The sequence below is a fragment of the Teleopsis dalmanni genome, chromosome 1 (assembly GCF_002237135.1).
Source record: "Teleopsis dalmanni isolate 2A chromosome 1, ASM223713v2, whole genome shotgun sequence".
Lineage (NCBI taxonomy): Eukaryota > Metazoa > Arthropoda > Insecta > Diptera > Diopsidae > Teleopsis > Teleopsis dalmanni.
Genome location: NC_051846.1, coordinates 202,394,647 through 202,417,915, shown reverse-complemented (window position 1 = coordinate 202,417,915; position 23,269 = coordinate 202,394,647). Strand labels below are relative to the sequence as shown.

Here is a 23,269-nt window from a genome sequence, read left to right as displayed (position 1 = left end):
GGTGTTTTAGCATTGACTTTCGAATCTATTAAAATAGATTAAAGTTTATTAGAAATATTCTATTGCACAATAGAATGGTTTTCTTTTTAAAATTAATCACATTTAGGTATGTTCTTCTACAAAGTACCATAGATTCGAAAGTATATAAGACTTCTTAAACAAAGGTTTTTTTGCGGAAACTATTTATTACCAATCACAATAATCGGTAAGGTAGATCCTTCATTGATGTGGCGCACAAATTTCATGATAATCGAACGACAAAAAATACAGATTTTGCAGATATATTGTGTTAAAGATGATAGTTCCTTAGGATGTGAGCTTAAGCGTTACATATGTTTACTATATTCATAACACGCTTTCCTTACATAGGCAAATGATTTTCTATAACTAGGTGCATATAGGAATAGGTGATAGCGTCGCAAACATAATTGATAGCCAAAGGAGCATTATTTCTTAGAGTTGCCCAAAACCCACTTGACGTCACCGCTGTGATTAAACACGAAGCATTATAGAACGTCTTGTCTCCATCCTTATACCACTGTAGGCTGACCCAATCCATCGATGTATTTACCAATAGGTAGCCGTAAAATAAATAACTCTTAGCCTCAGTCGGATTAGAGTGTTTCTCCAAGTCCGATTTCTTTAATGAAAGACAGTATAAAAAAAATAATAAGACATAAAAAATAGGCTTTATTTTAAAAAGTAAAAAATAAATAAAATAAAATAAAAAATATAATAATAAGGCATAAAAAATAAGCTTTATTTTAAAAAGTAAAAAATAAATAAAATAAAATAAAATAAAAAAAAAAAAATAAAATAAAATAAAAAAATATAAAAAAAAAATAAAAAAAATATTAACAATTCATAAAAATTAAGCTTTATGTTAAAGTAAAAAATAAATAAAATAAAATAAAAACAAATTAAAAAATAAGCTTTATTATTAAAAGTAAAAAATAATTAAAATAAAATAATAGAAATAGAAAATTTTAAAATAATTGCACAAAAGATATGGAACAAAAATTAACGAAAAAAAAATTTCTGGAAAATATTAATTATAAAAGATTTTAATATTAAAATGGAATGCTAATTTAAATATAAATTCTATAAAAAACACTGCACAAACAATTTGAATATAAAAATATCATCAATTTTTTATTTTCAAGCAAGTGAAATTTACTTATATTTATACTTGCGCATATACGCATACATTCGTTCCAATAATAACAAAACGAAGAAAAATTATAGCAACAATTGTAGTGATTTATTAAGTATTCATTACCACCATTGGTCTTTATTATATCATAACCAAAGTAATGGAACTGCTTAAAGTCTTATATAGCTACATTTTTCTCTTCGCTTTCCACTGTTAAAGGCACCTTTCTTCTTGCTTCATCATTATCATAAACAGTAGCAACACCGGTGTCTAAATTTAGCCTCATCAAAGAAGTCTATCCACCGATCCTGGCTGTTAGCCGATGTCATCCAATTGGGTACTACTAGGTTTTGAGTGCCTTTAGCTACGCTATAGATATAATTCTGGCTGCCACTTACCATATAATCTACCACAAAGCGTTTTCCGGGAAGGCTACTCAAATATAGGATAATAGGGTATAATAAGAAATAATTAAATAATTAATAATATTGCAATAAATAGACAAAAAGAAGATCAAATGAAACTTAAGTAAAAACTTCTATTGCTGAGGTTCTTATAGTTTTGAAGCATAGCATTTACTTCACGCAATTATCGAAATGGGTCTATATATCCATACTCTTATAAGAGTTTTCCCTTTAGTTATATTTCATTGAAGAATAAAAATATCAATAAGGAAGTAAGTCCACTTCTTTCCTTACTTACTTACTTACTTATGACTTCATTACTTTAGTAAATGTTGCTTCAAACTTGATATTTTTTCACAGCTTCCGAGCTGATGTGATTAATTCTCTTTGCTGTGAACAAGGATTATAAATGATTATCAGTGATATCATCTTATCTTAAATCTGCATTTACTTGACTTCATATTTTATTAATAATAACATTTTGGTGACAACTAAATTTAAATATTTTATTTTAAATAATAAAAAAATTATATTTTCTTAAAATATTAAAAGAGTTCTCTGACCTCAGCACACCATATTGTAAAATGATTAATATTCGAATCGAATCAAATGGAATCGAATCATACGTCATTACACATTTTCAGTAACGCAAAGTTTGTGTATTTCAGATATAAAACAATTAAAAAGTCTTGATCTTTGCATATCTGAAATTTCATTAAAACTTCCGTGCAACACTTCAGACCGAAACGCCCACATATTTTGTGTAAACTTAAAAATTTTTTTTAAATTTAAAAATACAAATTTCGCACTTACACTCAAAAGCATAATTCATTCATAAAATTAAAGCAAATAAAAGACATGACACATTGAATACGCGGAATAGAGATTCAACATTCAACACGGCGCGATTGAAATTGAAATCAAAATTGAATCAAATTGAATCTAATTGAAACGTATTTAATTTTGTTGAATGTAAGTGGAAAGGCAGTGGTTGGTGCTATCTCTGAAACATACGTCTATTTCTTTTCTTCGGGGTCTTCATACGATTCTACGTGCCACTTAACAAAACAGTCTCTTACTTTACAGCCACTTGTGTGTGGACTTATGTACTCGTAAAATCGACGGGGGTGTTCGAAATCACTTGTCGCCCCTTCGATCAAAATCTAAATTTTAGTGCGGGCAGTGCCGGCGGCGTATTTACAAAAATATTTGATTTGTAAATATTTACGCTGAAATGTGCGTAGATACTCGTACAAATACAGATACTTCTGCCGGCAGTTCTTTAGATACTCGTTGGTGCTAAAATTTTCCAATTAAAGTTAACGGAAATTACACATTATGCAATATTCACTATATGGTACCTATGTATGATTTTATATACAATATACGTTCCTTTTATGTATTTAGTTTTACCATTTATGTATTTGGTTGGCAATAAAAACGATAGATAACAGATAGAAATTCGTTAGGTTTGTTTACTATCTATTTTCGGAATCATGGTTACAAGACGCATAGCTTCAAGCTTCGAGCGGCTTGGAAGTATACATATACGAGTAACTTTAATTTGTATCTATAGAAAAACTTTTGTGACAACACACTGTGAAGTATAATGGGAAAATAAACTTCTGCTTGACACGCGAGTTCAACTTACCTTTTAGGATGATTGTATTTGCATATCTTTTGTCTGCAATTTGCAATTCATATTTCATTTCATAAATATCTTTTTTTTATTTTTTACTTTTAAGTACGTGTAATTGCATGAAATGCAAATCGGAAACACTGATATTTCCGTGTGCCATTGACTTCTTTGTCTAGCTATCTTAAGCTGGTGGATTCGCATGCTAAGTATGCTTCGTTTTTGTATAGCTGGAAGTACGCGAGAGGCAATCCTAAAAAAGTTCTAGATACTCGTATACATAAAAATCAATAAATAGTCACTGCATGTGTTAACTGACGTCTTTAAAGCATAACCAAAATATTGTTTTGTTTACTTCAGTAAAGTCTATTAAAATAGTTCTGAAGGTCTATTTAAAGCGAACTTGATGTATTTCTTGATATATTAAAAGGTTATATTATGCTTATTGACAGTTCCATAAAGAGTTTTCGATGGTAATAGTTTCCAAATAACATTGGTTTAAGCACATTCGTCAAAGTTCAAGTTTTCTGATTACTAAATACTTTCTCTAAGGTTCATCAAAGGGATTTGGAACGAATCAAAGTTTCAAATATGTTACTTGTTTTCAGATAAGATTTGTTAAAGGTCAACATCTACCTGGAAACTCAATTCTTTATAAGGGTCTAGGGTCTATTACATGTGGACCATGTAATAGATCATGGTCTAGTTGGCAGCAATGTTTTAGTCGCACTTGGAAGTAGGAGTAATATCTAAATCAAAGCTGTCCAAAGCACGGCCTACGCGGCTAATGTTTGTACGGCCCACGACATATTAATCTACCACAATTACGCAAATTTTCTTTTGATATATTTTAGTAAAATTACATCATTTTATTTTTATGGTATTCCAAACAACTGAATTCAAATAAATAATTAATAAAACTAAATGTAACATTATCATCGTATTTTTTTTTCCAAAAAGAAACAAGCACATATATTTCTGCAACCCTCTCATCTGCACAGTGACTTGTATTGGCCCGCGATCGTATCTGGTCTGGACAGACCTGATCTCAATCAACATATGTTTAGGTTATGATTTGACATTTTACAATACAGATCGTTTAACAACCACTGAACGCGTTAAAATTATAAAAACTTACTACAGAAAGGGTATATATTTCGGAATGCATTTTCTTAAGTGATGAGGTAAAAATATTAACACAGTAAACTATTAAATCTTAGGTAATGAACAAATAAATCTTAAAAGATACCCACATCCACAAGCAGTCACTGTATAGTGTAACATTTCGATTTGGAAGTGTGGTAAACCGGCACTCTCTTGAATATGACAAAACTATGACATAAACCTTGAGTTTTTATCGATACTGCCACATGATTATCAATAATAGGCAATAAAAATCCATAAGGCCATAAGGCCTTTATATTCACCAAAACTATTGTATGGATAATATTTGTTCTGAAAGTTTGATAATCTCTTACTTTTTTCAATATAAGGAAGGTGCAGAATAAAAGTTATAGTTTATTATAGTTGAAGAGCTCTACTTTAGTGGGAACCTAAGACCCTATGTATTTACACTGTGTTTTTTATATACTCTTCAATCTCTACAAAAATATAAGGCCATAGTGCATAATTTTTATTGAGTCTTATCGAATGCCAATCGCTTAACTATAGTCTAGTTCTTGCTATAACAGTCTGTAGCCCTGGTTCAAATTGCCTATTCTATGTCTTACGTGGACTTCTGATCCATCTGTAGCCAAAGGGGCTATAATCCTCATTCTTTCTTTCCTTTTTTATATCTACTGCTTAGGTAGAATGTGAAAAAGTCACTTAAATTTCCGGGTCATTAAATCCTAAGTATCCTAAATAATTAGTGATTACTTGGTTCTGAGCTCTAATTCGGTGTTTGATATTGTGTTTGGCTAAAATATTCGTAAGAGGGGAATGCTTTAATTATTATATAGAAAGCACTTTCTCAAAAATAGAATAGCCTTGATATTCTCTACTGTAAAGTCAATTAATTTTCTTCACACATTAAAAGAAATGTCTATAGCAAATTAAGTTGTAAAATCCAGAATAATTTTTTTGTATTATTCTGAAAAATTATTGCACCTTTACTATGTTTATTATTCTTTAAGTTAAAAATAGTATAATTAAATTCATTGCAGTCATAACTATCCATTAATCTAATTATTTTTCACGTGTTCACTGAACTCAGTTACCAAAGAAAGGCGACATTTGTGTCAGAGCAATAAAGAAAAAACTATTTTATTAATAACTTTTAGTGGTAATGACATACTTAATGGCTAAATTAGAGTATACAATATATTTACGTACAATAATAAAAAAAATTGTAAAAATATTTGTTAATATTATCGAACGAATGGGCATATTTGATTAGTTACTTGTATTGAGAGGCGTTCACGTCTGAGTGAAATTATTTTTCCATACTGACAAACGAACTTGACCTTCTTGCTAGTATTTATTACTTTCTAGCTATGTTAAGTACGTATAAAAAAATCAAATTAATCAATAAAATTTTTTTTCTTGCAGAATTGTCAGAAAATAATACGCTTACGTTCGCTGAATGCTAAGACAGATCCAGCTTCCTTAGCTCGAGAAGTTGTGGACAAATGTGATCTCATACATAAGTCACAGCTAGCCGATGTAGAACAAATAATATTTTATTTAAAAAATCGCAAGGATAATGCAGGAAGTGGTAATAATCTTTTTTCTTAGCTTTAACCTTATGCCGATCGGATCTCGTTATGCGATATTGAGATCAATCTACGTTTACACTACTACATTCGTTTTATTTTATTCTTTACATGTCTATATTATAAGTGTACATCTATCTCCTAACCCTCTACTTTTTTCAGACATAGCCGATAACAATAGCCATCATCGTTCCGCATCTCTACATCGTACATCGGCTAGAACAATGCATACATCCACAACAACCGCAACCTCCACACCGACTGCATCTGAGGTTTCTATCAATAACATTGATGAATATGTGGAACTATTGTATGAGGATTTGAGCGATCGAATACGTGGCTCAGCCATGATACTGCAAGTAGCAAGAAATCCAGATAATTTAGAAGAACTGGAGAAAAATGGTATGATCACAAAATGAAAATTTAAATTTTAAATCTAATTTATTGTAAAATCTTTTAGAGGCTTGTCTAAGCGCATTATCACGTGTGCTACGTGAGGACTGGCGCAAGAGTTTGGACCTATCCACAAATATAATATATATATTTTTTTGCTTTTCGACTTATACAAAATTTCATCCTGTCATTGTACAATACAAGGTATGCTTACATCCAAATATTTTTTAATATCAAACAACAACTAAATTTGTCTTTTTCTAGATTGGTTCACTTTGTATGGATGTAGTCGATTATGAATTGCGACGTTATGAAAGCATGCGTCACGAATTGGATGTTAGAAGAAATCCTGGTAGTTCCACTCCTATGTCAGCTAAGCAAAGCAAAGAAAAATTAAATCGCAGCTCTGATGACTTTCTAGATATAATGAATGAAGAAAAACCCAAAGAAGTGAGTATTTAAATTTAAAGTGTTCAAAATGGAAGTAGTTCAATATAGATGTTATTATTATAGACATTTTTAATTATCGCAGTATTCAAATTCATACAATTGTCTGTATTAATACTCTTAATTGAATATTTTGAATTCGATTGAAATTTGACTGTATATAATTTGGTGAAATTATAATTCTTACTTACTTTAATGAAACATTTCTGTAAACGTTATCATGTAGAGGTGTGGAAATGTATTCAAAATAGAAATAGTTTAATGTATATAGTATATATGACAAAAACAGTTAAATTAAAACACTGACAAATAAATGCACTTGAATTAGACTGAAATAATATGGTTCATAATTGTTCTTCTTCAATAAAATCAAATAAACATATATCACATTAATGTTTTTCAACAGATGCCATTGAATAATGCCTGTAAAATTTATTTTTGTCAACTTACTTTACAGATGGAACCACCGCGCCGTCGCATACCTGAACTAAAACAACGTCCAAAATCTGGAAATTGGTCAAGTTTTCATGGCTCCATGTCCTCCTCACTAATTAAGAGTCAAGTACTCAATACTAGCTATCATGAAGCACTTTCCGCTGGTGGCACCACCCCAGACTCTGGCATTTCCACAAATGGTGATATGAAGGCTACAAGTAATGAGGCTTTAGATCGTAATGATCCTAAAGTGAAAAAAGAAGAAATGGATCGTCTTAACAAACAACTTAAAGTTTTTGCTAAAAAGCAAGAGCAATTATTGCGAGTAGCATTTTATTTGCTACTCAACATGGCGGAGAATGTAAAGCTAGAAGAGAAGATGAGACGTAAGAATATTGTTAAGATGCTCGTTAAAGCTCTAGATCGACAGAACATAGATTTGCTTATGTTAGTCACAACATTTCTAAAAAAACTTTCCATTGTTGGCGACAATAAAGATGATATGAGTGAATTGAATATAATTTCTAAATTGCCACGCCTATTTCAGTCTGGACACACAGATCTCGTACAAGTAACACTTAAGTTAGTCTTTAATTTATCCTTTGATGGTACAGTGCGTAGGAAAATGATTGCTGCAGGTTACTTGCCAATCTTAGTAATGTTCGTTAATGATGAGAAGCATCACGGAATTGCTGTTAAAATACTCTACCACATGAGTTTGGACGATAAGGTAACTTAATTATCTAAATATTACTATATGTACTATATATTGCAATTTTTTTTTTCTTGACTTAGGTCAAAGGTATGTTTACACATACTGAGTGCGTGCAGTTGGCCACAGATGCGATCATACTCAATCTCAATGTAAAAGTAGATCTCGATTTGATTGCGCTTTGCATTAATTTATCGCTGAACAAACGGAATGCACAAATTATGGTAGATGGAAATCGACTACATAGCCTGATGGATCGTGCTTTTAAATATCAGGATTCGTTATTGATGAAATTGTTACGAAATTTATCACAACATGAAACACTTCAACCATTGTTCATTGATTATGTTGGGGACTTAGCACGCATATTGACGATTTGCGACGAAGAGGCTTTTATTGTGGAATGCTTGGGCATTTTGGGCAATCTTTCATTAGCCGATCTTGATTACTCACAAATTTTACAAAACTTTGAGCTTATACCATGGATACGTAGCGCTTTAGCACCAGGTGCTAAATTGGATGATCTTGTCCTCGACACAATTGTTTACTTGGGCACATGTGCCAATGATGAACTCTGTGCACTTCTGTTTTGTCGTGCTAAAGTGGTGCTTTCACTGATTGAATTATTGAAGGCGAAACAAGAAGACGATGAAATTGTTTTACAGATTATTTATGTATTCCAACAAATATTACGTCATGAGAGCACACGTGAATACATGATTAAGGAGACTGAGTCACCAGCTTATCTTATTGATTTGATGCATGATAAGAATGCGGAAATACGTAAAGTTTGTGACTATTGTTTAGATATTATTGCTGTGAGTGATAGCGAATGGGCGAAAAGGATTAAGGTGAGCAATAGTATATTTTTCTCCAATATAAACTAAAATAATAATATTTTAACCAACTTTTTCTCGCAGCTTGAAAAATTCCGTAACCACAATTCACAATGGTTGTGTATGGTGGAATCACTGCAGGATCATGATAATGAACAAGATTATGCTGACAATGAAGAAGACGAAAACGAATTAAATACCTATTTGCATTCCGAATACTTAGACAACTGCGATTTATACAATAGCACAAATACAAATAAGGAGAGTGAAGACAATGACAGTAGTATTAATCCCGCAAGTCCAGCCATGTCCACATATAGTCGTCCAGTAAGCAGGTAAGTCTATTAAATAATATATCACTTTATTACACTTGATATAATCTATGAACTATTCTTCACTACCCAATTTAGCTATAGGCGCAGTCAAGATCTTGACGATCTGTATAATATGACATCTAGCTCCAAGTCTCAGGCGTCCAGTCAAGGTGACAATAATTACATGTTTAAATCGAATAAATCACTCGATGTCGAAGGACTACACGAAGGACTACACGAAGAGCTCTTAGTAGCTTAATTACATTAAAATTAATCGCTTATGCGCTTAGTTCAATTAACAGAAAAACGCTATCAAAGATATATACTATAAGCTTTGAGTAATTTTGTTGCCGCTTAAAGCTTTCATGAGCATTTTGTTTTGTATTCTAAAATGTTTTTTTTTAACAAATCAATAAAATAAATTCAATATAAATTAAAATTTTTAACAAAATATAATAAATTTTTAAAAAATATTTAACGAAAATGAAACTTAAAATAATTTTTGTATTTGTTTTTAAGCAAACAAAAAAAAAACAAAAAGAAACAAACAGCTTAGCGCACATTTAATTGTAATTTAATTTAATTAATAATTAATTTAGTACCAAAACTATCCCAAATACTAATCACAAATTAACATTTTGTTATAAATGAAGAACGAAGCTAGTCCTTTTTAATTTTAAATAATTTTATATGTGATATTTTGTGTTATCCTTAAACCACACAATTATAAAGTTTAAGCTTAATTTTAATGTGCAATAATGTTATTTGTTTTTAATATAAATTCTATGAGTTCATTTAATTTTTACACTACAATTAATACCAAAATGTGTTTCTGTATATAAAGACTATTTAATTTTCTATTAAATATATTTTATTTTAATTAATTTAATTTAATTTATTAGTAAAGCTTTAGCGAATTTAATGTTATTTATTTTGCATTAAATATATTTTTAAAAATTATATACATTTTACGAAAATATCTTTAATCATCCAAACCAATCATAATTGATCATTTATTAAAAAAAAATTTAATTATTTAAATATAACTTAAAAAAAATAAATGTTAGATTTATTGCAATATTATTTGAATTATTACGAATTGAAATTATAATCACAATGTAAATCAATTAGCAAACTAAAATCAGTTCAGACAAGTCAATAAAATGACTAATTAGAAAAATTGTATAATTTATAAAACTGTTTTTTGGTAGATGAAAAAAAAAACAAATAAAATTTGAAGTTTAACAAATGTCATATTTGTAAAACACATTACACATATAACAAAAAATACATATGCCATATGTTCAAATAAAGATACATAAATTAATATAATGCAATAAATGACTATACCAAACTAAAAACCGTTTTTTTTTATTTAAATATATGTTATTGATGAAATAAATATTATATTGAAAAGTGATAACTGTTACTTATTGTTTATATGTGTAGAGAAAAGTTTTGAGCCTCTGTCTTTAGTTATTTTAATAAATATTTTATATACAATCAGTAGAGAAATATAGTATTGATCAGTATCTGCCACTGTTGTGAAATGGATATTGAAAACGCCTGAGAACATTCTCTTTGAAAATCTAAAACTAAACAGCAGCAGACTTAACCATCTTGCGTGCGGACAATATATAGAACCACAACATCACCAATATATGCAATATATTTCCAATGATTTCGTTCATCGTTTCGCTAGTGCCAACACACAACAATCTGAGCTCTATCGATTTATGGTTCCGCCCCAAAAACGGTGACAAGCTTCTCTATTTGAATTCAAGCTTGGTTCAATTATTCCTACCCAACCCACCATTTATTATATTATCTTACTCACCTATTTAGTGCATTCCTATTTGTGTGCGTGTTGTCATACAATAACAACAAATCATAGAAGGTATTCACATTCCTTAAAATCCAAATTATCGAATATGTCAACTGGGGTAAACACAATAAACTACCTGAGTCGTAGTATATATTGTTGTTGGAGTGATAACCCTCGGAGATCTCCTCATATAGTCCCTTTTGGGAATAGTGAACGGTCTAACGATTGTTAAACTTCAGGAACGGCTCCGGGACTTTGTTGTTGTAACCCGCTAGGATCTGGAAAGCAGATAGCATAAAAGAATTTACAAGACGGATACATAGGTTACGATATGGATAATGTAGCTCCACTCCATAGCTCTACCGGGACGTAGATCCCTATTTGGAACCAAATATAAATTGTAATATTTGTCACTTAATAATACTCGTATGCAATAAAACAAGTATTTTAATCGTTAATTGAATGTTTAGCGGATTGTGTAAAACCAATATATACCCACGATAGCGATCCTTTTTATAAACGTTTAAAAAATGTTAGAATTTTATTGTTACCAAACTTTAGGCATACGCAGCTGTAATAATATTAATATCGTCCCAATTGCGCAATCTCTTTGGACATTATACAATCCTTATACTATTATTTTTAAATCTGGCTATACTTTGTGAAAAATAATTACGTGTCACAAAAATGTTATACGTGATATAGGTTCCTTTATGTTAAATAATATATACAAAATAATATATTTTTGGTTATCTATAAATAATTGACGTTGACTGTTAAAAGTAATTTAAACAAAATTTTATTTTTTATACGAAAAGCATGGTATACATTTATTACAAAATAGAAAAAAACAATTAACTTAAAAAATACAATATTGCGTATATAGTGTGTATCCATATATAAACTATATAAAAATAATACAGAAATATTTTTGTTTATAATCCTCTAAATAGTCCTGTTGTTAAAATAGGAATATATTTGCTTAAAATAAATAATTGGCAATAAAAATTAGTTAACATCTAAATTAAATAATACAACTAAATAAATAAATATACACAAAAAATATTTTTAAAAAGATTCATAAATTCACATATGAGATTTTTGATTTTATAAAGTAAATATTAGGCGCCGATTTCACAATCTTAACTTAAGTCTCAACACTGACATAAATCAACTATATGCTGACATAATCTATACTTAAGTCAGTATTTAGACTTAAATTACGACTGTCAACCAAGCGCTTATAGTTTTAAAATATATTTATTAGAGTGGCTAGTTCTTTTAAGTAGTGTTTTTGATTCGGCATAATGAACACAAAATGTTAAATTATAAAAAACTATATGAAAAATTATATCTAATCAGTGAAAGGAATATAGCTGCTACATAGATACATATAGATGTGACTAAACTTAAGGTTATGAAAATACCTTAGAAAATCATCTAATAAGTGTTAAGTTCATCAGTTCAATTTATATTTAAATTCACATTTCGATTTTAATGTAATTCTAACATTCCTCACTTCGCACACTTGGTACATATAACGCAACGCAAGCGCATTCCCAAACGTCTTTTGGAAATTTCTCTGGTTTATTAAAACTCCATTCTTTCGTATCCAAATCGTAACATTGAACGCCGCAAGTTGCACGGTTAAATTTTGGTTCCGAAAGCAAACCGCCAATGAAATAGATTTTACGTTGGACGGCTGCAATACCGCTGTGATGCTTGAGTGTAGGATTATTCGTCTCAATCGTCCATTCGTCGGTAGCAATGTTATAAACATCCATTGTTTCGGCAAGTGTTATCGCTTCCGTTTCTGGATTTTCATACCAACCACCACAAGCATAAATTAAACCATTTAAAGCAATGAGGGCATGATCAGCTCGTGGTGTTAACATTGGTGCTAATTTGTGCCATTTTTCCGTGTTACTATCGAACCGCCAAAATGTTTTCAGCACCAAGTGCTGATCAGTTCCACCTAAAATACAATTTATTAAATATTATAAATGAGATATATTATTTTTTCAAATATCCCACCTGATATATACAATTGATCTCCTATAACTACACCAGCGTGCTGACTCCTGTTCTCTTCCAGTATTGGCATATATTGCCAAGTATCAGTTACTGCATCATAACGTTCAACGTTTGATAATGGCCAACTTGGTTTCCACACACCATCACGGTTATTGTGATCGTTTGGTTCACAAACGCCACCAACCGCATAGAGATACCTATTGCCTATGGCATTCAATGAAAACCGACACCGATCGATTTGTATTGGAGCAATTGCATTCCATTCATCTTTGGTGGGACAATAACGGAAACCAAAAGGGTGGACATATTCTTTTAAATTGACATCGTATGCTCCACCAACGACATATAATTCGTTGCCTAAAACAGCAGTGCCAAAGTTGCCTGTGTGTGTGTACGATAAAAAAATACATTAGCTTTTAATTCTTTGAATTTATAATTCAAACCGTACTTACATTGATCAATATGTGGTATGGCCGTCAAAACTTCCCATTTGAGAGTCGATGGATTGTACCAATTAATTTGGTTCGTTATGCCATGCGTTTCAAAACCACCAATTTTCACCAAAGCCAATTCCAAGCCCCGTGAATTCAGTAAAACTCCTGAGGCTATAGCTTCATTGGGGATGTCAAAACTTGCTACTTGTGTTTGCTGTTCTTTATATTCTGCTAACATGGCCTTTATATATTGATCTTGCATAAAGGAAAACCCACTTTTCTCATTATCTGTTAACATTTTCATTTGCTTAATAATAGTATCCCAGCCTCCTACTTCGCTAAAGCGTATTTCAGAAAACAGACTCGCAGCAGGTTCAGCGTTCAGATTTGTTTTTCTGCAATATCCCAAAATAATCATCAGTACGCGTTTTTCGGTGCAGTTCACAGGATAATTACTCGATAGAATATATTTAACTTGTTCGAATTTTAATTGATAAAAGTCATCGAGTTCTGAGAATTCATTTAAATTCGAACATATAAAACGATAAATCTTGTTTTGAAGCTTATCTAATGAATATATATCAGCCAAAGAAGCTATGCAAGCAGAGTTCTCTAGATCGATGTCAGATTCGAGGTAATTGCAGCAGGCATCGATTACATCTTTCATTTGCACAAATATCGCTGCCGCAAGAACATCCTGTACATTTTCGTAATCGAGCACTAAATTCGATGTGTAAATAAAATTTATCAGCAATTCAATACCTCGAGCCGAAATTCCATGTATTTGTACTTTGGATTGTCGCGCTTCGAGCATGGCATCCGTGAACATAGCACGGAAGTAGTCGCTGCAAGCGGCTAGAACTACGCGATGTGCCTGAAATAGAATAATAATGATCGATAAGTAATATAATAGTAATGATAAAATAATTTAAAAGCTAAACAATAAACTAAAATAAACATGAAAACGATTTGTTAAGGATCATACCAAAAGCAATAAATGTGATATAAATAAAGAGCAATGGGATCTAAATTGTGATCCTAACTCAAACGTGCTTTTAAACTACAATTATTGGGACCAAAAGCTAACCTGAAAGCAAGCACATAGAAGATTGACAAGACATTGCAAAATAAGGTGGGATAAGAAAAGTAATATGGAGATGAGAAGTAAGTAGGGTAGAGTTCGAGATATTCAATCGTGATGGTGAAGGCATCTTGTCAAGACGACGAAGTGGAACCATAAATCAATAGGATCCAAATTTATGGGCGATGGTGATGTAAAGTAGAGCTGTAGTTAGGGCACTCATAGAGAATGGACGTATTTATCCATTAGAAGTAACAATTGAATTGAATGGGATCGACGTATGCAATGAGTAGTGAGGGCTCTAGTCATTTTGGCGTAAGTTCTTCTGTGTGGCACTTAAGGAGAAATCAAGTTGGATCATTTGATGATTAATAAAGATATAATGAATTTTTTGTAATTTTATTAAAATTGCTTACAAAATACTTAGGGCTAGTGGATACCATTTATTGCATAACTTAATGTGCAGCATTTACCCAACGTTTTTGTAATCAAAGATGTTAGTCATACGTACATTGGGTTATTTATTATAAAAAGCGCAGTTTTAAAAATAATTTATGTTTATTTGCAACTAATGTGATTAAACAACAAACATCATAAACCATTTTCGTTTTAAAATTAATGAGTAATTAAAAATAACCAGTTACAAACGGCAATATTACTAGTACTCCTGAAAAAAAGTCATACCAAAATATGCATCATGACTTTAAGAGATGGGTAGAAAAATGGTATGAGTGTATAAAAGTAACCCAAGATCTAGTGATAATCCAATATAATGAATATAAACTCGAAGTCACTCTCCAACGTTATGCTTATATATAGTAGCAGTTAATAGATGCTACGATCAGCATCGATTCCCATTTGACGATAAATCTGCCTTCTATGTTTCTCTTTTAATTTTTTCCTATGCTTGTTTATACTTGTTTTTATGTCCCAGATCCGCACTTCATCATTAGCTATTAGTCTCCACATAAACATTGTCTTTGCTTTGCTTAAATTCCTCAGGCATAGTTATAAAAATATTTCTCTAATTGCGTTTTTAGTCTAAGGTCACCAAACTCAACACCCAATGGAGAGCTTCTTAGACTTTTTTTATATAATTCGTGGAGATCTATATATCAGCAGACATAAAAGGAATAACAGATTTGAATACATAGATTAGAATATGGGATTTTTTGCGAATAATAACCAAATCAACAAGTCAAGACCAAAGTTCAATAGCTCTAAAATTTGTGTATGCATTAGGTTATGTGCACAGATAGGCCACATCATGTGGCATAGAACTGCAGTTAGAGCAACCATTGGGAATTGGAGTATTTATGCGTTACAAGTAACTGTTTAAAACATGACTATACCCTGACCTTAATGGCGCTAGGAACAGTTATTACTGCGGGTGAAGACCGTCTTTCTATCCTATAAATATCACGCAATGACCTGTTGAGACTTTGTTGCTGTGAAAAATTTTAAATTTGTGAAAATTGTTTCGAATAAATTACTGTATCTGTATGAAGAGCCATTATTGTATTCGACTTAACTGATATTAACTTTACTGCAAAAGGTGTCGATGTTTTCATGATACAAGAAAAGAGATCAACGTAAAATAAGAGATCTATTGATCGTATTATCATTGGGATAATCATTTATATGGTACGCAAGAAGTTCAATTCTAGTATATTCTTCGATAAGACATAGTTGAGGTTCCTAGCAGAATGCTATTTCTATCTGGAAGCGGGTGAAACTTTTAATAATTACCTAGCTTCGACACAGTTCAGTAAGATAGAATCATGGTAAGATTCCTGACCCCGTTTAATTAGTAATTCATCACAATACTAAGTATATTCTATTCTTAATACTATTGTCGCATTGTTTTGCACTACTAAATATTTTTCCTTGTCTTCCTCATTCATATTCACTCGTATAATATTGGAATTATCATATTTTAATTAGAGAACTACGCTCCATATTTATTACATACTTTAAATACAATACAATGAACAGAAGGTAGATTTTTTACCGACAGGTTCTGTTATTAGAAATATATTAAACCAGTTCAGTTTTGCGATATTATAATCTACATTATGTAGAGAAAATATATTGCTAATTAATCAGTTGCTTTATAAGAAAATAAACAAACTAAATAGAAAAACTAAAACAATCACAATTAGATATTTAATTGGTTATGCTAATATATGTCAATTATAAACGATCTATTAATTAACAGAAGAAATTTAAAGATCTCGTGTTTAGTTAAAATTAGCATAAATTCTCTTCTGGGAAAAAAGTAACTAACGGTTTAACAAAAGCCGGAAGCTGATTCGCCCAACTGAAATTATTTAAAATTACACATAATTTAAACAATTAAAATGAAAAAAAAAAAAACAAAAATATTAAACCAAAATAAAAATTATCAAATTTAGCACGAAACGAACTAAATTTAAAAAGAAATGAAGCACAAGTCTGAAACCGCGGTTTACGCTTCAATAGAAGATACACTGGCACGGCACGCAAACAAAACCCAATGTTACGAAATTTTCATTACAAAAAAGAAGCGATTTTTTTAAAAATTTTGGCAATCAGCTTTATGGAGTCTACTACAAACAACTCTCTAACAAAGCGATTAAATAATCAAAAAATTGGCACAACAACTTTAGACTATTGTAGGCACGCAGTCCTATTCATACCTACATACCTACATACATAGATACAGATTCACAGCACAGATGTGCTGACACCTAGTACCGACATTGTGTGGAGTAGAGATATGGAATTGAAAGCATATGCGATCACAATCAAACTGATAACGCAGAATAACATTTGTTTCTCTAATAATTATTATTATTTTTGTGATGTTTTGCATTTGAAATTCAGTTCATTCATTAGTCATGAATATAGAATCAATTCATATGAAAAACAAAAATGAATAATATCAAACATTTTGTTCAAAACCGAAAAATCCCCACAAATAATAGTATTTACAGTTAAATAAAAGTGATCGAAAGTTAATGAACCTCACTCTTCGGCATAATTATTGTTTATACTATATGAGAATCAAAAGCATTTTCAGTCATAAAATGCTTATTTGAATAAAACGGGAAAATGTTCTAATGGTAAAAAATGATATTATAGTGGTATTCACGATCGCGAGTACGAAGGTCGTTACTCAAGATAGTACGTAGTTTACCACAAGTAAGGTGTAATCATCGTTATGTTAGCTATGAGTACTTTTACTTAATAATAATGGTAATTATATTAACTCTGTGCAAATATGAGCACCTTTGGACTCCCGCAAAATCTCGTTGACACTATGCAAAAGTCAGTGATCATCGATACCTGTCATATCACCAGAAATTTCATTACCTTAATTCTCATATACAATATACAATATATTTTGTTTTAAACTAAGGCTTCCAAAATGTATTTTTTTTACCCATTAAGGAGAAATAAATAAATAGAAATAATATTAATAATAATAATTTTAGTTTAATAATAACTACCAGTATTTTTACTCATTACTAATAATAAAAAATAATAATAATTAACTCGTTAATAATAATATCTAGATATGTGTATATCTACTCGTTAATGATAATAAAATAATAAATAATTAAATACAAGTAATTTACTCGTTAATTATGTTACTCGTAATAAAAACTAACTACGGGTATATTTACTCGTTAATAATAATAATAATCAACTATGCGTACTCGTTAATGATAATACAATATTAATTAACTGCAAGCATTTTATTCTTAATTATGTTAACAATAATTAAATATGAGTATTTTTACTCATTGATAATAATACAATAAAAGAATTAACTGCGAGTATATTTACTCGTTAATAATAATTATGCGTATTTTTACTCCTCAATAATAATAACTAACTATACGTATATTTACTCGTTAATGATAATACAATAATATTATTTATAACTGCGAGCATTTTACTTTTAAATATGTTAACAATAATTAGATGAGTAATTTTACATGTTAAAAATAATACGATAACAAAAATTAACTACGAGTATATTTACTAGTTAATAGTATTAATAATATTAACTATGCGAATTTTTACTGGTTAATGATAATACAATAATATTAATCAACTATAACCATTTTACTCGTTAATTATTGTAACAATAATTAAATATGAGCCTTTCTACAATTTAATAATAAGACAATAATAAAAATTAACTACGAGGATGTTTACTCGTTGATAAAAATACAATAATAAAAAATAACTACAAGTATATTTACTCGTTAAAAATAATAGCAACTAACTTTGCGTATATTTACTCGTTAATCATATTACAATAATAATAATTAACTACAAGTAAATTTTTAAACGACAACCAGAACTTTTTTAGTAGTTTTTAGTATGTTTAAATGAACTAGTGTGAAGTAATTATTTTTATTATAATATTACAAACTTTATGACTAGTTTATTCACCTTAAAAGAGCGACCTTCCACCACCAAAGTTATATCGCACAATTGATCATTAGAACGAAGGGCATACAAGCCGCTCTGCAGAACTTCCGCCTGCTGAACTACGAGCTTGAAGTGATTGATATCTCCTTTGTGTCGGTCAGATATCGGTAATTTGCCATTCTTCGCTCTGCTCAGCACACAAACTTGTTTATCCATTCTTAACTTTATTAATTTTAGAAAGCGATCAGTTGTTATTGCTTTTGTTGGTATGCATGTGTGTTCGTATGCTTTGTTCGCCTGATTAAGAAACACACTTTGCTGTTACACTTCGCATTAAATATGTATTTAATTAGCAATAGTAATAGAAAGTTTAATAGAGAGAACACTTGGCAGTTTATAAATATAAAATTCAATAAAATGAATAAATTAAATTTGCATTGAATTCCAACAGCCTTTAACCTCAGCTATTGCATTCACATTCCACCATATGTTCTGACCGCGACGTTTTCTTAGGTTTTTTCTGTGGTGCAATACATTTTCATATTAATTAATTAGCACAAATCTTCGCGTTTAAGATACATGCAAAGCCACTTTGAAGTTTTACAGAATTTTTATTAATCAATTAAATTAATTAATTTTTAAATTGACTTTTTCAAGTTATTCACACACACTTTACATATAACAAATTTATTACTTTTATGTTACTGGATTCGACTTGTTTTATATAAAATATTTTATTATAAACTTCCTTGTGTAGAATGTCAAGTATTCTTTTTTTGTTTAAGTGCTTAAACTCTTAATTCTCTTCTTTATTACTGACACACTCCACTCACAACAAACTCACTAACCGATGTATAACAGAATACTGACAATTTAGGCCAACAATATTTTGACTAATAAAGTTGTTGGCATTTAAAAACAAATCGTGATAAAAGTGGAGAAAATGCACAATGTCAGATAAAAAGTGTTGCAATTTATTACTATTATTTTCTTTTTTTAAATTCTCTACATTACTTTAAATAAATTTATATATATATAGATTATTTTATTAAATTTTAAATGAATAAAAAAAAATTACTAATTTTACATTTAAGGTGACATTACCTATTATAATAAAGTGACGTGTCTCATGTTTCAAACTAGGTTTTTGAGCTGGTTATTTCGATATTAAGTCCCAGCTGAAACGTAGCCAAATAACGCTTAAAATAACATCATAAACTCGTTTAATCTTATTTACATTATAAGATTAACAGTAGATTTAAGCAATCATCGGGGTTTTCATTTTAATTTAGTTGTTACATTATCCGTAATTTTTTCTTTCAGAGTAGGAAAAAAATAACATTGAGTCTGATTAAAAGAAATTGGCAGTACTTTTAAAATATGTTGAATGCTTTTGTTTGAGATATATTTTTCGTTGAGTTGTGTACAATATGATATGATACGAGCAGCATGAGTTTCTAACAAATTTTCAGCGAACATTTATAATAGACTGATTTTTGTATATAGCCGCACAAAAAATTTAGACTTAAATTTTTTTGAGAATAAAACCTAATTCTGAGAATTTTAAGAGCATTATTGTTGCTTCACATGTTTCCTTTCGTAAGTTGAGAGTATTTTTTTTGCTACTCTAAAAGAAAAAATTACGGCGATTGTAGATTTAGAAACAAAAATCTTGTTTTAGTAAAGGTTAATAAAAAATTTGGTGTGAAATTAAAATTTTCTTACTGTGCAACGCTGCAAATGTCTTAATATCGTAATTTGTTTTACGATATTAAAATGATTGAAAATGAATTGTGAAAAACTTTTCAGAAATAAATACTGAAGAGCGAAATAAAGTGGTAAGTGACATTTTAATGTAAACAAACAACAGCTGAGCTGTAAACAAAATAAGTGCTTATGAAGTAAGTATTTAATAAAATCTTTGTTTTTATTAATTTAATATGGAATCGATATATAAAATGTATATAAATGATTTAATATACCAATTATATATAAAATTTTTTGTGTGATATATAATTAAGTGAAGTTTATAAAAGCTCTCATTATTTTGTGAACATTAATATAAATAAGCAAGTGTCTAAATAAGACAATGTGAATATATTATTAGTGGATGGTGTGAATAATATTGAAAAAACTTCTTACTCATGTAAGATATATATAAATATAATCTAGTCCATAAATTTCTAACGTACTGTACTTATTTTGACGTTACCAACATGACAAATAGAATTAATGAACTGTACCATTTCCCGGCATTTTTGTCGTTTGTGTGAAGAATTTTCATTTTAAAGTTGAGCGTCGTCTGTGGAGTTGCGTTAGATTTTAGGTTCGTAGTGTTATATATTTAATGCCATGAACACAGTAAGTAATTTAAAAGAATATGGAAGTGCGAACCCTGTTCGCATACCTTCTTCTATACCACGACAAAAATTTGAATGTAATTCCAACAATGTAAGAATGTTAATATTATATGTTTGTTAAATGTTTAAATTTATTTTGTTAATAGTTTAATAAATATCCACAAATTTATATACATTGCGAATTTGCTAATGTTTCATCAGCGAATTTGAGCGGTTATCGCAGCGTGTTGGTGCCTGTGCACGAAGGTGTCGTCAAACGCATTGTGCGCACATTTTTCGAAAATGGCTTCAGAGTCGCACTACAAGAAGCAACCAGCCCAGAAACTATAGAATTTAATCCTAATGTTGCGAAGGTAGCACAATATATATGTGATGCGTTAGACGCTGTTAATAGATATAAGCAAAAAATATTTCCTCATAAGCGGCGGCAGTTGGGTGTGAATGATATTGTAAACTTCACGGAAACGAGGTATAAGTTTACAAAATAAATAAAAATTAAATTTTATTGAAGTATTTATTATAGAGACTGGTGTCATGCAAATATACGTTGCATAGCCTGGCATCCGAATTGCTTCAAAATAGCTGTGGCAGGTGGTGACGATTCTGTGAGAATATACACTGAAAGTTTCGCTGAAATACCAGTTTTAAAGGTGATTATAAATTTATGAGTGTGTTGGCCGCATGCTATGTTATATTATTTTCTAACTCCCTTTTTTAATGTTATAGACGCATTATCAGAAAAGTGTGACGTCAATAGCGTGGCGACCATTTACAACTTCGGAACTAGCAGTTGGCTGCGATAGAGGTATATGTCTCTGGACCGTAGAAAGCAACGTGAATATAACACGTGCCACTTCCCAAGCCACACTACTGCAACAGTGAGTGTTATCAAAAATTTAATTAACAAATATATTATTTAATAATTTTGTTTTTTTGCTTACAGTCCTAAAAGCAGTCCTATTACTTCAATACAATGGAATTCTGACGGCACACTCATAGCAGCTTCCTCAATAGGTGATACAGATATACTGATATGGAATATGGATTCAATGCAATGTACTGCTTTAAAGTGTGTTGGGCCAACTTGTTCATTTATAAAATGGTCATCAGGTGACGCTTATCTTTTCGCTGCAACTTCAAGTAATATGTTTCGTGTGTGGTCTACGGAAAAGAAATGGACTGGCGAACGTTGGAATATTGTTTCTGGCACCGTACAATCTGCTTGCTGGTCACCATGCAGTAACTTTTTACTATTTATAACCACGGAAGAACCAATACTATACGAACTACAGTTTTATGAAGAACAAGTTTTTAAGTGTGAGTTTCAATTTCATTTATTACTTTATTGATATTTGGGCAGTAAAGTTTTGGTTTGTATTAAAAAAAAAATTTAGTATGAACTTAAATTTTTTATTGTTTTCGTTTGATTTCAATAATGCATAAAAGCAACTGCCCAGAGCAAATTTGGCATGTCCCAGGTGAATTGCAGCGTGAGCTCAGTTGCAAGTCGTATATGCAGCCAACAATTTATCTATATCTTTTATATAAAATTTATATTTTTTTACAATTTTATTAATTATTTATTCTCTTTAGCTGGCGGTACACCTACAGAAGCTGTGCCTGTTATTGATTTATCATCCATTGTTATTGATAATCGCGAAATAGGCGGTCAACCACAAGCGTTGGTTTGGGATCCAAAGGGTTTATACTTAGCTATTATGTTTAAGGATACGAATTGCGTAGCAATATATACAACCTCGTTTAAAACGTTTCAGCTGAGAGTATCACCATTGTGTTTTGTAAGTGGTGCGGGCTACGAATATCCTACATGCATAGCGTTTCAAAGTAAAAACAAGAAGAACTCTGAAACTATCTTAAATATTGGTTGGTCCAACGGGAGAATACAGTATGTGCCACTCACTGATGATATTATCTAACAAACGTTCATATATGCGATGCAATTAATGTACATAATACACTTTTTATTATTAACATTAAGATTATATATTGTTATTTCTTTTATACATTTAAGATATTTAAATAAAATTTAATGTCTAAAAATGTTG

The 23,269-nt window shown here is 30.3% G+C and overlaps 3 protein-coding genes across 3 annotated transcripts; 2 read left to right on the top strand and 1 right to left on the bottom strand.

Annotated features, from left to right (window-relative positions):
• Window positions 1-3,053: 3,053 nt before the first annotated feature.
• Window positions 3,054-9,430, top strand: LOC119667073 (kinesin-associated protein 3-like). The gene is made up of 9 exons (XM_038076358.1): window positions 3,054-3,110; window positions 5,744-5,909; window positions 6,070-6,309; window positions 6,368-6,504; window positions 6,565-6,750; window positions 7,205-7,912; window positions 7,978-8,745; window positions 8,815-9,065; window positions 9,141-9,430. The coding sequence occupies exons 1-9, from the start codon at window positions 3,054-3,056 to the stop codon at window positions 9,301-9,303; spliced, it is 2,676 nt and encodes an 891-aa protein (XP_037932286.1). The 3' UTR covers window positions 9,304-9,430.
• Window positions 9,431-11,684: 2,254 nt separating this feature from the next.
• LOC119671400 (kelch-like protein 26) lies at window positions 11,685-19,824 on the bottom strand. The gene is made up of 4 exons (XM_038082013.1): window positions 18,865-19,824; window positions 13,356-14,211; window positions 12,904-13,284; window positions 11,685-12,844 (listed from the first exon to the last, which is right to left on the bottom strand). Exons 1-4 carry the CDS (start codon window positions 19,057-19,059, stop codon window positions 12,375-12,377), a joined length of 1,902 nt encoding a protein of 633 aa, XP_037937941.1. The 5' UTR covers window positions 19,060-19,824; the 3' UTR covers window positions 11,685-12,374.
• Window positions 19,825-21,087: 1,263 nt separating this feature from the next.
• Window positions 21,088-23,214, top strand: LOC119671399 (aladin-like). The gene is made up of 6 exons (XM_038082012.1): window positions 21,088-21,294; window positions 21,350-21,672; window positions 21,727-21,853; window positions 21,930-22,081; window positions 22,147-22,520; window positions 22,797-23,214. Exons 1-6 carry the CDS (start codon window positions 21,196-21,198, stop codon window positions 23,138-23,140), a joined length of 1,419 nt encoding a protein of 472 aa, XP_037937940.1. The 5' UTR covers window positions 21,088-21,195; the 3' UTR covers window positions 23,141-23,214.
• The last annotated feature ends 55 nt before the right edge of the window (window positions 23,215-23,269 follow it).